The following is a 15,470-nucleotide window of genomic DNA, read 5'->3' on the forward strand; positions in this document are numbered from 1 at the left end:
AAGACAGGGATCCCAGGCGGCTGGGGCTCACCTCCATGCGGGCCTGGTAGAAGTCCGCATCTTTCAGCTTCCCCTGGAGGTATGCAAGCTGTCTCTCCAGCCTCCCCACGAGGCGCCCCCTCTCCCTCAGGGAGTGCAGCTCACCCAGGTGGGCACGAGCAGACTGGGCGCTGGCCGCAAGCTGGAAGTTCTGGAAGGTGGGCAAAGGCAGGGGTCCTCAATCAGGGCACCGCCAGGGAGGGAAAAGGGGCCAAGTCCCTGCAGTCCCAAGAAAAGACAGTTCCCGGTGGCCAAGAGGCTCCAGGTGCAGGCCGCTGCATGGGGGCCCCCATGCTGTCACTAAAACACATCACCCCCACAGCAGCTCTCAGGACACCTGGCTCTCAGGCAGGGTTGCATTGAGCAGGAAGGAAACAGGTCCCGAGGTTACACTCCTGGACCTTGGGACACGGTCACTGGGGTGTCCCAGCCCCCACCCTCTCCACACACAACAGGCTCCCGCTCACCTCCTGCCTGACGTGCTGCAGCTCCAGCACCAGCTGACCCACCTCATGCCTGGTGGCCACCAGCTGCTCTGTTTTCTGCTCCCTGAGGGCAATTCAGAGGACGCTTGGTGAGGGCTTCCTCAGAAGCACCCAGAAAGCCCACCATCTTGAGAGACCAGAGGGGGAAGGAAAGGGGACCTTGCTAGTGGGGGTGAGGAGAGAGTTTGCATGTGGGGCTCAAAAAAGCTCCCGACTCAAATGTCACTTTTAGGTTTTCAATGCCTGCTCTCGGGCTACACACATCAGACACTGAGTTTTCCTCTGAGGGTGCAGGACAGGTCAGGAGCCCCCAGGAGCCACTGTGCCCCTCCACCACCAGGCAGGCAGTGAGGCCTACTGACAGGGAGGTAATGGCTGGCAGCCCCCAAGACGACGGGCCAGGTGACATCACTAGCTGCAGGAAAGGGGAACAGACTCACCAGAAGGGGCGAGACACTTCCCCCTCCAGCCAAGGACACACATACCAGTGTGTGGCCACTGGAGCCCCACACAGGGCCTGAAGGCAAACAGCAGGCTGCCTCTCTAAGCCAAGAGGGAGACATGAAAACAATGATGTAATTTTTTAAAAAGCGATGACATATTTAGTGAGACAGAAAGAGGCGTGAATGGAGCACGACTCCAAGTTCAACTTCTACCCTGATGCAGGTGATTCGGAGGTAACTGTGCATTTCAGGGAGAGTGCCCACGTCCTGTCCCTGTGGAACCTCGGTCAGGGGTCCGGGTGGTGTGCGGGATTGAGAGGGAGAGTGAGGGTGAGGAGAGTGGCCTATAACTAGGACCCCAGGCCCAGGCCCCTCCCCACCTGTCCCACCAGGCTGCTGGGCCCCCTGCAAACACACCTCCCTGTATTCGTCTCGCTCATCTACGAGCCTCTTCACGTGAGACAGCATGTTCTTCGAGGAGGCCTCCAGCTCCTCCCGGGACACGTCTGGAACTTCCAACATCTTCAGGTCCAGCACGTTCTTCTGGTGTTGGGTCACCTGAGGGCACACATGGGACGGTGCTGCAGTGGCTGGGCAGGGAGCAGCTGCGAGGGCCCAAGAGGACCTACCTCCCAAGGGCAGCCCTGAATTTCATCATCCCTCAGGACTCTTTGGGCAGCATTGCAACCCCCTTTTATTACAAATATCCTGCTGGCTGAGCAGAAAAGACAATGAGTGGCAGACCTAGTCCCCAGGTACATACATTTTCAAAACATGTGGTGTCCAGGGAAATCAAAAGGCAGAATGGTTCTTAGGGTGACAGGTGGCCACTTGCCCACATGAATGGCTAAGTGTATTTACCACAATGCTGACTTTCCCCTAGACTACAGCAAGCTGCATCCATCTCCTGCTCCAGTGCTGACTCAGAACCCAGAACCCAGCACCCATGGTGCCTGGCGGCTGTGGATCCATCAGCCCAGCCTGTCCCCGGCACCGGCATAGGGAGCTGTGTTCAGCTGCCCCTGCCAGTCACACACCTGCTCCTATGTGCTCCTGCTCCTGTCTTTTTCATGCCTTTATCTCACCTGTCCAATCAGACTGAAGGCTGAACCTCATCTCCTAAGATACTTAAACATACAAGGCTGCTTCTGGAAGGGAGGGTGTGGGAGTGTCAGGGAAACCCATTTTCAGGTAGGGGCTTGCCCCACAGGACCAGTTTCCAGGGAAACCAGTTCTCTGATGTTACCACCTCTGCCAAGGTCAATGCAGAGGGGCCGTCCTCAGTGCAGAGCCCTTCTCACCCCAGCCCAGGAGAAGAGTCTATGGTGACAGCCCTTCTGGGACCTGGTGGTTCCTAACCTCCCAGGTGGTGGCAGCCTGTTTCTCTGCCATGTCACTGACACAGAGCATCTTTCTCCATGAAGATCAACCATCTGAAGCGGGGTGACATTTGCCAGAATATATTTTGAGGGACTGTACATCAAATTCGAAACCCCAAACCACTTGACAGTACTTAAAAGTAGTCTGATTCCATATTAGGCAAGAAGAGGAGGCAGAAGACTTGATTGAGGAGGTTTTCAAGAATATTTTAATCTTTGCCCCCATTTTATTTTAGCGTGCTGATGACTAACCTTCCCAACAGGATGGACATTTCTGTGGTGTCTTTCCCCTAGTAAAATCACGAATGGGTGACATAGTCTTTAAACTTTTCCCTGGTGGAGGGAGCCTACCTCCTGTCTTCATGGGAGTGGGGTCCACAGCTGAGCCCCATGAAGCCAGCGACACACCTACCTCCTGAATATGGGCCATGATCCCGGCCTGGGTCTCACTGTCCAGCTCCTGGATCCGGTTTATATACTCCTCTCTCCTCTCACACTGTGGAGGGTAACCCGTGTCAATGGGAGCATTTTGCCAGTGAGGCAACCTGGACCCAGCCCAGCACACAGTTTCCAGACCAACTGCCTGCCCAGCCCCTGGCTTCCTCCTTTATATTCCTCCAAGAATGTGTCCTCCTACCGCCCCTGAGACTGGGATTTCTCTAGAACTTGCTCTGAACGCCTACATCCGAATCACCTGGGTTGCTTGTTTATTAAAAAAAACCAAAGCATCAGGTTGAAGACATAGGGTGAAACACTAAAATATGCATGTGAAACGAGCTCTCCAAGAGATTCTTAAACTGGTAAAGATCAAGAACACTGGGTTTAAGCCTGGGAGCGGCAACCTTCTATTTCAAAGTGCTGGGTGGTCAAAGTATCTTGGAGTCTGGGGGTCGTTTGGTGTCAGCTCTACCATTGTGGTGAGAGAGCAGCCAGAGGTAACACATGAAGAAACCAGTGGGACTCTGTTCCCAGGAAAGTTTATTTTCAAAAACAGGGTGGGTCACATTTGGGCCCCCCCGCTGTGTGTAGATTCTGACCTTTGTTCTAGGTGTCTCTATACTGGGGAGAATTTGCTAATGGCACCCTGGGCTGAGGAACCCCCACCTGCTTGTTGCCAAAGGTGCCCTGGCACTAGCATTGACTGCCACCTATTGAGTGGTCCCTTCTCTGAGGAAGCCAGGAATGTGTCGTGTTGGGCTGAAGGGAGCTTCATTCCTACCTCACTAAGGGGGACCTTTGTCCCCACAAACCCAAATACGAGGTGTCTGAAGGCAGGCCCCCTCCACCCCTGCCCAAGCCCTACCTGGACAGCAGAGCCCAGCACCAACACCAACAAGTTCTTGACTTCCTCCATGCTTCTGCCTAAATCCAAAGAGCAACATATTTTATTAGGCTTCTTTGTTCATAAAATCTCACTGGTGAGACACCAGTCTGCTGGGGAGCGGGGGGCGGGGGACCAGATAAACTTAAAAAAATCATTTCTCTACCCATGATTTCGACTTGGGTGTACACATTCCGTCTGTTTTCCATGTATTGGTTTGTATATTATTTAAGCCAGATGACAACTCTGTACATAGCTATCTGTGGTCCTTTTCCACTCAAATCTGTCATCAATATTGTCCCAGGATAACCCAGGAACTTCAGCATCAGCATCTCTTTTTAGTGAGTGTGGGAAGCAGCGCCCAGTGGCAGAGGCCTCTCCGCAGGGAACATTGAGCCGACTCTAGAACCGGGATGCGCACAACTCTGCCTTTCACCGTGCCCACTTCAAACAGACCATCCCCCCCCAGGCCTGGCATCCTGCTCGGGCCTCCCCACTCTCACATCTACCCTGCCACGGCCTCCTCCCACTTCTGCGTTTCTATATTTGGCTGGAATGTTCCAAAGAAAACCCCAGACAACATACAGACATCACTTTTGATGGCCTCACACTTATTTTGTACAAAGGCCACAGACTTACTCAACCAATCCCCTTCCAGAGGCTCAATTTTTCAATGTTTTCATCTAAATGATGCTAAACACCTTAGCGGCTAGCTAATTTTTAAGAAGAGGGAAGAAAATTAGTTTTAAAAATATATTTTAAAGCGAGAGGGAGGGAGAGAAAGAAAAGATGAGCATGGATGTGAGAGCAGAACATCAATCGGCTGCCTCCTGTACGCCCCCTGCTGGAGATAGAGCTGGAAAGCCGGGCATGTGCCCTGACCAGGAATCGACACAGCAACTTTTGGGGGCATGAGATGACACCCATCCAACTGAGCCACACTGACCAGAGCTTAAAGGCAAGTTTTTAATGCAGATTCTTATTTACTTCTTTAGGAGAAACTCACCCTTTAAGCTTCTCCTACTGCCAAATTGCCCCACAGAAACGCTTTACCATTTTACTGTCTCACAAGCAACAAGCTTATGATAAGTCCCATTTGCCCGGACCCAGACCAACCCTGTCTTGCCGCCCCTTCTCAGCTCTGCCAAGCAGATAGCTCAAACATGTCCTCTGTCATCATTTTACACTGTCTATCTGATTATGCATCTTCGTGTGCTTATGAGAACCAAACACTTGATAAACAGAGTCAGATGCTAGGGCTCTAGACTTGGCTTGGTTAGCAGGAGCAGTGTGACCCCAGGAAGCTGTACTCTGGCCCCCATCCTCAGTTTCCACATCTCTGAAATGGAGACAGCTGGCCTGGGTGATGTGCAGAGGGGGTTGGGGGTAAAAAAAAAAAAAAAAAAAAGTATAGTTTTCTAACTTTCTAATCATATCCTGCTCTATTTGGGGGAGAAGGAAAGTGCCAGAAATGGCATTGTCTTTTTGAAAGACTTACCCACACCCACTCACACTGTGCTAAAATGGCCCAAAGTATTACCACGGACCCCGGGATGAAAAACACAAACTCGTGCCCCGAGGATTAGTGCTGTGGGTCATTTCGGGTCCCTGGGTGTATGGTGTGGATGGAGTGACAGGCGGCCTCATCCCAATACCTCCCAAATGAGACATTGCTAAGAACAACCTTCCTGAGATGGAGACACTATGGCTGAGTCTCAGAACTGAGGACTGGGTATTCACTGACCTAAACTGCACCCTCCTTGCTGTCTCCCAGCCTGGGGAGGGCGGGAGGAGCAGGAACTGGACCACAGGGTCTCTATGGACCATCCAGGTTCCACTCTAGCATATTAGGGATATGCTGGATACAGGTGGGTGCTGCAGATCCATCCCCTCCAGTCAAACCCTCGCCTTGCTAAGTGTAGAACCTCCTCAGTGTTAGGAATGGAAAAGCCTCAAGGGCTCCTATGAATTCTTTTCCCGTGAGGCTTTCATTGGGCCTAGGAGGCTCCAATCCATAGTCCTTAATAAATATAATCATCACACTGACTCACTTCTCTATTGGTGCTGAGCTGATGATCAGTCACAATTTCAGTTTTGATAAAAAGGAAATGCACACATGAGTGTTCAAAGCCTCCAATCAGCCTCACCAACATCTTTCCCAGCTACAGTGCTAGTGCCCAGCCCATATGCCCATGTGATGGTCCCTCCTGCACTACCAGTCCCCTCCCCTAAGCCCTTGGTGGATATTAGAGGTACAGTCCCCTCCAGCCATCACCAGCTCCTCTCCCACAGTGATTCACCTTTCCCAGGCCAGGAACTTGGCGCTGTAACCAGCAGAGCTGATATAAGGGAGAAAGTGTTTGGAGGGCTTGGATCAGCCAAAAAAGAAGGCAGAGTTCACACAGAAAATCTTTATGTATTCTGTCCAAAGCAGAGGCCACAAAGGACCTATTATACCATACTTTAGAATAACTTAAACAGCCCTGACGACCCATTTTCCCAGCCACAACTGATGAAAACCGTATTAGAAGTGGAAACAAGTGTTCGGTAGGCCCACTGCTAGTAGCAAGAGTGTAAGCAAGGAGACTAGAAAACCTGTACATACAGACACACACACAGGTACACAGACGCACACACACAGGCATACACACAGTTACACACACACACAAACACAGGAACACAGACACACAGACACACACACAGACACACAAGCTCAAAATTACAGTCTGAGGCTGCTCAATCAAAGAGGAAAGGGTTCTGCTCCCTTAGTACCTGAGTCACATGCAGTGACAACCCTGAGCCACGCATTCATTCATTCATTCATTCATTCATTCATTCAGTTCATTCGTTCACTCACACCCATTAGGCATCAAGAGAAGCTAAATCCCACCCAGAGCACTGTTAGAAAAGCACGGAATTCCTGTTTGCTGAGTTTTGTTAGCAGAGGGGGAAATGGCTTAAAGGTAGAGAATTAATTTTAGGAAAATCTTCATGGACAAAAATTATTCAAAACAAACTTTTGGGCCATAAGCAGGGCACTAGGAGATTCCGCTCTGCCTCCTCCAGGTGGGGCAGCCCTGTGCTTGTTCTCACCAGGCTGCGTGAGTAAAAACATGCGCTTATCACAAACGCATCCTGTGATTTTTATCCCTACAGGTTCCTATGAAACTTATAAAAAGAGAGAGAAAAGCTGAAGTTCCCTCATTTCTCATGGGAGGCCGATGCCCAATTTCTCTCCAGGATTCTAGGAGTAAGAAAAACTGCTATTTTCATAAATCTACCAGACTGTGGGTTTTGAATAGTTTCAAAACATAGAAAAGACTGTCTACTGGGTTCCTGCCAGCGATATTGGCTCAGTGACACAGTTAAGCAGGCAAAGAGCAGAAACAAACCTACTGATAACTCCCTTTCCAAGCACCCATGTCGTCTGGGTGCTGGGAGCTTTGTCATAATCAAAACAGTCCTCTCAGCTCAGACCAAGGAAATCAACAATTAAAAAAGCTGAAACCCAGCCGTCGTGGCTCAGTGGTGGAGCATCGACCTATGATCCAGGTTGCAGTTCGATTCCCGGTCAGGGCACATGCCCAGGGGCGTGCAGGAGGCAGCTGATTAATGATTCTCTCATCCTGATGTTTTTCTCTCTCTCCTTCTCCCTTCCTCTCTCTGAAATCAATGAAGATATATTAAAAAAAAAAAAAAAAAAAAAAGGTGAAAAATGCTAAGGGAACCTGGAAGGAGGACATCTAGTCTGCAGTAAGAATCAGGCAGGGTTTCTTAAAGGAATGACCTCTGAGCTGAGACCCAAAGGATGAGGAGAGATCTAGGATGCAGGCGAGCGAGAGCACCCCAGGCACAGGAAACAGTATGTGCAAAGGCCCAGAGGTAAGAGAAGGTGGTGTTTGTCCAGGAGCCGTGGTGCAGGCAGATGCTCACAATGCGACAGGGAGGAGATCTGCCACTCTGTTTAACTCACCAGGGAGCTACCTGACAAGTACGAATTAAGCTCCGACTTTCTAGAAGATGCCCAGGAGCACATTTCATTCAGTCTTTCAAGGTCACAGTGAGTGTGCGAGGCTAGAACTTGGAACCCTTGCCCTATCAGGCCTCAGGGCGTAGTGGGAGACATGACAGGATTCCTGGTGAGACCTACCACAGACTGAAAGAGCATCACAGGGACCGTGGAAGGGAGATGTGAGCTCCCTCAACAGATTCGTGTTTTTTTGGTAATCCTCACCTGAGGATATTTCTCCCATTGCTTTTTCAGAGAGAGTGGAAGGAAGGGAGGGGGGACAGAGAGAGAAACATCAATGTGAGAGTCACATTGGCTGGTTGCCTCCCACATGCACCTCAACTGGGGGTAGGAGACAAACCCACAACCGAGGTAGGTGCCCTTATTTGGGAATTGAACTCGTGACCCTTCGGTGTGAGGACTGACACTCCAACCACTGAGCCACACTGGCAGGGCCCTCAACAGAGTCTTACTTTCTTACCAAAGGGCACCCATCCCGTGACGGTGACATTGATTCCACATATACTAAGGAGGAGAGACCCTGGAGAGCCCACCGCAGCAATGGCCTTGCCTGCCTCTGCACTTGGACTTGGTCTTAAGGAAGAAGTGTGCTCTTGGCTTCATGCCTCAGAGTAACAAACCCACCCTTTAAAATCGCATCGAAATGATGCCGTGTTTTCACTGTGCTGGCTCCAAGCTGGCAGCTGGAGCTCCGTGTCCAACAGCTGCCCAGAGCCAATGGCACTGCCAAGCACCCCGGAGGCACCGTTCACTCACCAGACAGCGGGTCCTTGCCGATCACCACGACATCGGGCAATCTCATGAGGATCACCTGCCTGAGAACATCCTACAGAAACAAAGAGGAAAAGGTACCAATGAGAACAGGAAACAAAAATAAAGGACTAAGATGACCGGATGAGCGTGCAGCCACTACAAGGCGACTTTAACACACTATAGAAGAGGAAGGTCTACTTAGGATACAAACAAATGTGAAACGTCAAAGCTAATTCACGTCTGCCTCGATCTAAACCAGGTAAGCCTCATGTCTGCTTCTGCACAGAGACCTTGGGGAGAGAAGACACTTTACACGTCAGGGTGGCAGGGGCAGGGGTGAGCATCTGTTTAAAAGATGTCTTTATTTTTATGGTTTGGTTTGCTTGTGCAACTGAAAATACAGAGTGAAAATGAGAGAGATGCTGCTGGGTCTCCATAGCCTGATGACCCAGGATGCTGGCGCCCAGCAGGTCTCTGGTACACGCTACAGATGCGGATACTTCCATCCTGTACAGCAGCGACTTCCCTGGGACAGGGATAGGTCACAGCTAATCTGCACCCATCAGAAGGGTGGTGTGGGAAACAAGCTGCCTTCTGGCCCTCACACCAAGGGCCTTTGACAGCGGGGCCAGGCACCAGCCGTCAGCCATGCCCATGCCTGGGCGTCTCTGACAAGCCCTCCTTGGAGTGTGCGGGCTCGCACCCAGACCCACCACTGCGTTCTCAGAGCGCCTCCAGGGCAGTTTGTCTTTGCTGTCCAGATGGGCCTTGGTTTTTACAAAGCAGAAGATAAAAATCTAATTTTATAGGAGACGAGTAAGGGGGGAGGTTCCAGAGTATTCTTGGCCTTACAAAAGTGGTCACCATAGAAATTCTTGATGAAAAAAAGCTCTTCTTAAGCCATTTAAAAAGATTTCCCACTTTCCTCAGTAGTTCCCCTATTTTGTAGCTCACTGCATCTCTGCATTCAGCATCCTGCCAGCGAGCACTGGTGAAGAAAGGGCTGATTACACAGCTGGCCCCGTGGAGCAGCCCAGAACTCTCTCTGGATCATCCGATGAGAATGGCGGCCTGGGACACGCAGATCGGGGGATGCCAGAGCCTCCAAACAGCATGTGCATGGACTCTATCCCCCCTCTTACTGTCTTTCTGTGGCTCCTGTCTGTACCAGAACTTGGGGGGAGGGATGCTACCACGAGGTGCACCTCACCCCAACACAATGGGCCCCTCTCCATTTGGTGTTGGAGGTAGTTTAACTTTATTGTCTGGGGTCACATGTCGCCACATCGGAGAGGCTGGTGTTTTTCTAAAAATGTCTCAGTGGTGAATACCTGGCTTGGACAGAAGTCTGAGCTGTGTAACAGCCTCAGTCCTCCTTCAGGCCTTGGGAAAATTCAACATGAGAAAACTGTCTCTCAAGTGAATGGCTCATGAAAGTATTCCACAGTCCCATGCAGGGCAAAACACGCACCACGAGCAAAATCAGCAAAATCCACTTTCCAGCTGCTCAGTCAGCACAAGGAAGGACTCCTGCCACATGAGCCCTGAGTCCTGGAGGCTCTGCCCCCCTCTTGCCTTCATACACAACTCAAGCACTCAGCGCAGCTTCCAGAAGGCCCACGTGTTACCGATGCTTGACCACCCAGAGCCCCGTCTGGTCTCGGCTGCTTTCCCCGACTGCCCCCATGCAGCTGGAGTTAGGAGTCTTGTCTCTGGCCCTGTCAGCACAGTTCGCGTCTCCTGGCCCTTAGCACAGAGCATCAAAAGCACTCACTCACCATGAATGGTGCCTGCAGCCAGGAATCAGGCGCCTTCCATGCCCAGGCCCAAGTTCAGTGGCAACACCACCCCCTTCACCCAGCTGCCCCCGCCCGTGGCCAGCACAAGGGCAGCACTAGCTGAAACCCAGCAGCCTATAACATGCCCGGCCCTGAGTGTGGCTCCCCTTGGCCAAAGAAATGAAGCCACTTCAGCCCCACAGTCCCAGCTCTCCCAGGACCCACCTCGACCCCCAGGGCCTCCTCAGTGCAGCTGGCATTTCTAACTAAAAGGATGAGGCCGGTTGTACGCCTCCTAGAGGTTGCCCAGGGAATCACGGTGCTGTGCTGCCAACAGGCCATGGAATGAACACAGCTGAGCGCTAAGAACAGGTCCCAGGCACAGTCTGGCCCAAGATCTCAGTGGAACCCCAGGGTGAACCTGGGACATGTTATTGAGCACTCAGTGGTTCTTGAACCATGTTTCCTGGGGTCTCAGGAACCCACAGGGATGCCCTGGAGGGAGAGGACAGGGCTGAGCAGAAGGCACTAGGGTCCCCCAACCCCCACATCAATCAAAATCATTGAACTTCACCTCAGATCTTAAAAAACTTCATATGGGTGAAAAAGTTTCAGTGCCAAGGAAACCAGGGTCCTGGGGGACAGTTTAGGTCCATATTGCTTCAGTGCTGGCCATATAAACACCATAAACATCAAAGATTTCACCCAACCTTCCCAAGGCCCTTCCCCATCAGGCCCTCCTACCCACTGACTACCTGCTAATGAGGTATGGTGAGCACTGGACAAGTGGACACTCCACACGGTGAACTCTAGAGCTCCTGTGTGCAAGCTCAGGGCTCATCAATTACAGTCCCAAACCCAACATAACCCTTCTGTGCTCCCATATCTCCTTCAACCCCTTGAATTGCTGCTGTACAAAGACTCACTGAGCTGTGGACCAGAACCACATCAGGGTGCCCATCCCAGAGCCCATCGCAACCACTCCCAGTGCAATTGGTGCTTGGGGTCACAGTGGTACCTGAGGCTCATCTTTGGGACTCTGTCAGCACCAGACACTAATGCTCTGCACATCGCTTGAAGAGAATTCCCTGGACAAAGTAAAGCAACCTAACACCCGACCCTTCTCACAATGCAAAAAAACAACATGCAAGTGAAAAAAACAAAACAAGTGTCAGCACGTAGGGGTCTGCCCTTGAACACAATGTCCTCCCGGCTTCCTGTGGGGAAATCATGTGAGTGACAGCACTGCCAGGGGCACAGAACTCCTGGGGAGCTGAGAGCTGCCCTCACCTTGTAGAAGGTCTTGATATTTCTGACCAGCATGCTCAAGTTCTCAATCCGAAGGTTCGCATTGTTGTTGACGTTCTGGTGGATGGGCTTCTTTCCAGGCCTGGGATTACTGGGGGAAGAAACAGGAGAATGGAAATGGCATCTCCCAGCTTTGCCACACCTCCCTGCCCGGTGGCAGATAGTCCTCTCCAAGTCTAGGTGGGTGTGAGGCTGTAACGAGTGTGGCTCCAGTAAACCTAATTCTGCCACTGCTGCGCCGTGGACTTGGATGAGCCCCATCACTCCCGCCCCACAACAAGGCCCTCAACCTCCTCAGGCCTTTAATCACAGTCACTGCCATTCCCACTGTTAACAGCACCCACAAACCACCACCAGTGCAGACCCCAAAAGTTACACCGTGTCAAAATCAATAACCTACCCCAAGATATATTTCAAGATTAAAAGGATTAAAAACTGAACATACCAAAATGTATTAACTATCAAGAGAGAAAAGGGGGAAAAAAGGAACATTTTCTGATTTACATCAGTAAAAATCATTCATGTTCCACTTCACATGAGTCCTCTCCTCTGTCACCAGCATGGGTCTCAGGCAGGTCCTGCCTGTGATTTTACATCCCAGGGACATAAGTCACTTGGAAGAGCTGGCATCATCAGAACTGGGCACTCTATGGTGCCCAGAGCAGCCTACGAGAAATGCTAACAGTAGTTGATGTGGGAAGCCCCAAAAGTGTCTTTTACTTTCCGCTCCCAGGCAAAAGTCTAGTCTGGTCGTGATGAGACTAGAAATCTGAATCAAGTGACTTATAATTCCACTCATCTGTATATGTGCAGGATATTTCTCAAAATTCTGTGTAAAAAGAAGGTTTCCTATCTGAAGAGAAGGGTCTCAATAGGACCATTTAGCTGCCACATCTCCTGCTTTTCATGACAAAGCCATCCCCCCACGTGACTGTCCCAAGACACAGGCAAGGATATCTAATTCAAATGAGGGCTGTGTTCAGGGTTCCATCTGTTCCCAGCCCTGTGATAACGGTGCTGAGAAATTTCATAAGGTGACACATGTGCTTCTTACCATAGCAGAACTTAGAGAACATGCAGGGCTTTTCTATTTCGTTGTTACTCTCACCTCAGCTTTCCTTTAGGTCAGATGGGACCACCCCAACTGTGCCAGGAGCCAAAGGGCCTCAGCACACACCGGGATGCTGGCTGCACCTAAAAGACACTACACGCACCCAGGGTAGGGCCTGGCTCTGACCACCTCTGCTTCCCCCATCAGTTCTGAAGGCAGCAGCTAACTGCAACAACACTGCAAAAGAACCCCAACGTTTACTGTGGGAGAGGCCCTTCACTGAATTTAGCCTCAGGCCAAATGTGAACTGGCAATGAACTGGCATTTTTCAAAGGAACGGCCAGCAGGCTTTCCTGATTTACAGGCAAGTGGTAAAAGCTTCAGGAATTCCAAAGGTCAGGGAAGTGCCGGGCTGGGCATGGCTAAGTGGTTGAGCTTCGACCTGGGATCCAGGCGATCGAGTTTCGATTCCCAGTCAGGGCACATGCCCGGGTTGTGGGCTCGATCAATGACTCTCTCATCATTGATGTTTCTATCTATCTCTCTCCTTCTCCTTTCCTCTCTCTGAAATCAATAAAAGATATATTTTAAAAAAAAAGATCAGGGAAGAAAGAAACAGTGCCTGGCCTTTGTTCTGCCTCTGCCTGGGTGTAAAAGCTGGATGGAAAGTCTGGGGACACTGCTAATGTTCTTAATTAAACAGTCCTGGGCTTGGGTAAGGGCAGGTTGAAGTTTCACTCATCACTGCACCAATGGAATCCAGTAATTTTCAGGGTCTAACAGAATGGGGGGGGGGGGGTAGCCAGAACTGGACTATCCAGGGGACAACCTCAGGAAAACTCATTTTCGCCAATGGTTTTGGAGCAGTGCTGCCAAAGCTAATAGATATGTCATTTAGAATCTAATCACAGGCTTCTGAGAGCGAGACCTTAGTCACTCACAGATGCTCCTGACCCACCGACTCCTCTGTAACCAGACACTGTCTGTTACTCTTCCTGGATCCCCAAAACGTTTTTGTTTTAATTTCATTGCTTAAACCACATTCAGTACCCGAGTTGGAAGTTAATTGCACCACCTACACCAAGTGCTTGACAGTCCTTCAATTCCAAATTCCCGTCACCAAACAAGCTGCCAGCCCGCTGTCCGGGAGCTCTTCTCGCCCCAAGGAGTGGCAGCAAAGGCACTCGGACTGAGACGCCCCTGGGCCAGGGGAAAGACCCTCCCATAGCAACCGCAGGTCCCATTTCTACACCCTTAAGGCAACACTTTCGTAGACAACTTACATTTGTAGCATGACCTGGTTCAGAAAGATGCCATCCACCAGTTTCATGTAGAAACTCAAGTTGTCGCAGTTGCCGCTTCGGAATGGGTCCAAAGTCTGAACCTGCGAGGAGGGGTTGGGGAGAAAGGCAGCACAAGTCACCCCGAGCACATCCTAAAGCTCTGCAGACAACCACAGGCCTGGGGGCTGAAGGGGTCCCCCAACGCCCACCCATGCTCCAGTAGGCGCAAGGCCCCCTTTCCCCAGGGCCCCCTCACTTCCTTCTCCAGGCAACAGACAGGAGGCAGCAGGAGGAACACCTTCCTCCCACTTTTCTCCAGCACCCAGAAGGGGAAAAAACAAAAGTAAAGGGAACTTTTCAACAAATGTCTCATGTCTCTGATCTATTGGAAGTCACTGTGCCCACCCCAGACTGTACACATTCCCACTCTGAGACCCCCAATCCCACCCATCACGGCCATTCAAGGGCTGGTCTTGGGTTCAAAAACTAACTACACGAGGATATTTGGGAAGACAGAGTCCTATTCCTGAGTGGTCAATCCACAGGGGCCACGGCAACCACATCGACCCTGTCCACTCCTGGACTGGCAGCCCAGCACCCCGGTAGGGACAGGTGTACCCACGGGCCAGGGCTGAGGCACTGAGGGGTCCTGCACAGGGAGCACCGGCTCCAGAGTTGGAAACACCTCCGGACCCCAGGCCACTGTCCGGACCCCAGCTGGGAACACCTGCTAAGACCCCTGAGTCCCCGGACTGCCTGCCACCCGCAGCCCCCACCCCGGTGGGTCAGGTCTGCAGTGACCCGAGGGGGGTGGGAGAGGAGCCCGGGCACCAACACTGGGGCTGGGAGCCAGGGGCACTCACCCAGGTCACCAGCGGGCTCTGCAGGAAGAGCTCCATGAGCTCTGAGACGGTCACATCCATCCCGAGGCTGCGTCCAGTCGCTGCGCCCACCGGCTCTGTGCACACCTCTGTGCCCACCGGCTCTGTGCCTCGAACTCTGAAGAGCTCCGTGCCCCAAATTCTAAACGGCTTTTCACCCCACATTCTAAACTGCTCTTCGCCCCGCATTCTAAACTGCCCTTCACCCCACATTGCAAATGTACAGCGGTTTGGGCCCAATGCCAAGTGCTTTGAAACATGCAAAAATCATGACACTCTCCCTATGAAACTTAAGGCCTATTTGGACACATAAAATATAAAGGTTACATATCTACTTTCTACATGATTATTAATGGAAATTAACCACAGAAACCTAATTTTGTCTATTCCCATTTTTTTAAATTATTTTTTTCCATCAGCCGAATTACAGAAATGCGATCAGTTCCTTTGAGGCAACAATACACTCACTTTATTTTGCTAAGTCTTGCCCAGTATCTCAGCTTGGGAATTCTCCCCATCGGCAGGGAAAGGGGATGCTCCGGTTAGCAGTTCATCCGTCAGGACAGCTAAACTCCACCAGTCAACTGTCTGCAGAACAATGTGATAGAATAGTAACTAATATGTAATTTATAGGAAAGAAAAATGAAAAAAATAAACCTGTATATTTGGAATATGTATTTTTTCCATTGCTTTTCAGAGAGTGGAAGGGAGACACACAC

The 15,470-nt window shown here is 51.0% G+C and overlaps 1 protein-coding gene across 1 annotated transcript in view; it reads right to left on the minus strand.

Moving 5' to 3' along the window:
- The window catches only part of LOC148091730 (protein Daple-like), a 60,760-nt gene extending 45,967 nt beyond the window's left edge, over positions 1 to 14,793 (minus strand). Inside the window, 10 exon segments of the mRNA XM_087823789.1 lie at positions 32 to 190; positions 507 to 588; positions 887 to 939; positions 1,385 to 1,525; positions 2,759 to 2,842; positions 3,650 to 3,708; positions 8,454 to 8,523; positions 11,519 to 11,627; positions 13,871 to 13,971; positions 14,734 to 14,793. Coding sequence (XP_087679915.1) covers positions 32 to 190; positions 507 to 588; positions 887 to 939; positions 1,385 to 1,525; positions 2,759 to 2,842; positions 3,650 to 3,708; positions 8,454 to 8,523; positions 11,519 to 11,627; positions 13,871 to 13,971; positions 14,734 to 14,793 — 918 coding nt within the window.
- Positions 14,794 to 15,470: the final 677 nt, after the last annotated feature.

The sequence above is a fragment of the Miniopterus natalensis genome, chromosome 13, assembly GCF_054644295.1.
Source record: "Miniopterus natalensis isolate mMinNat1 chromosome 13, mMinNat1.hap1, whole genome shotgun sequence".
NCBI lineage: Eukaryota > Metazoa > Chordata > Mammalia > Chiroptera > Miniopteridae > Miniopterus > Miniopterus natalensis.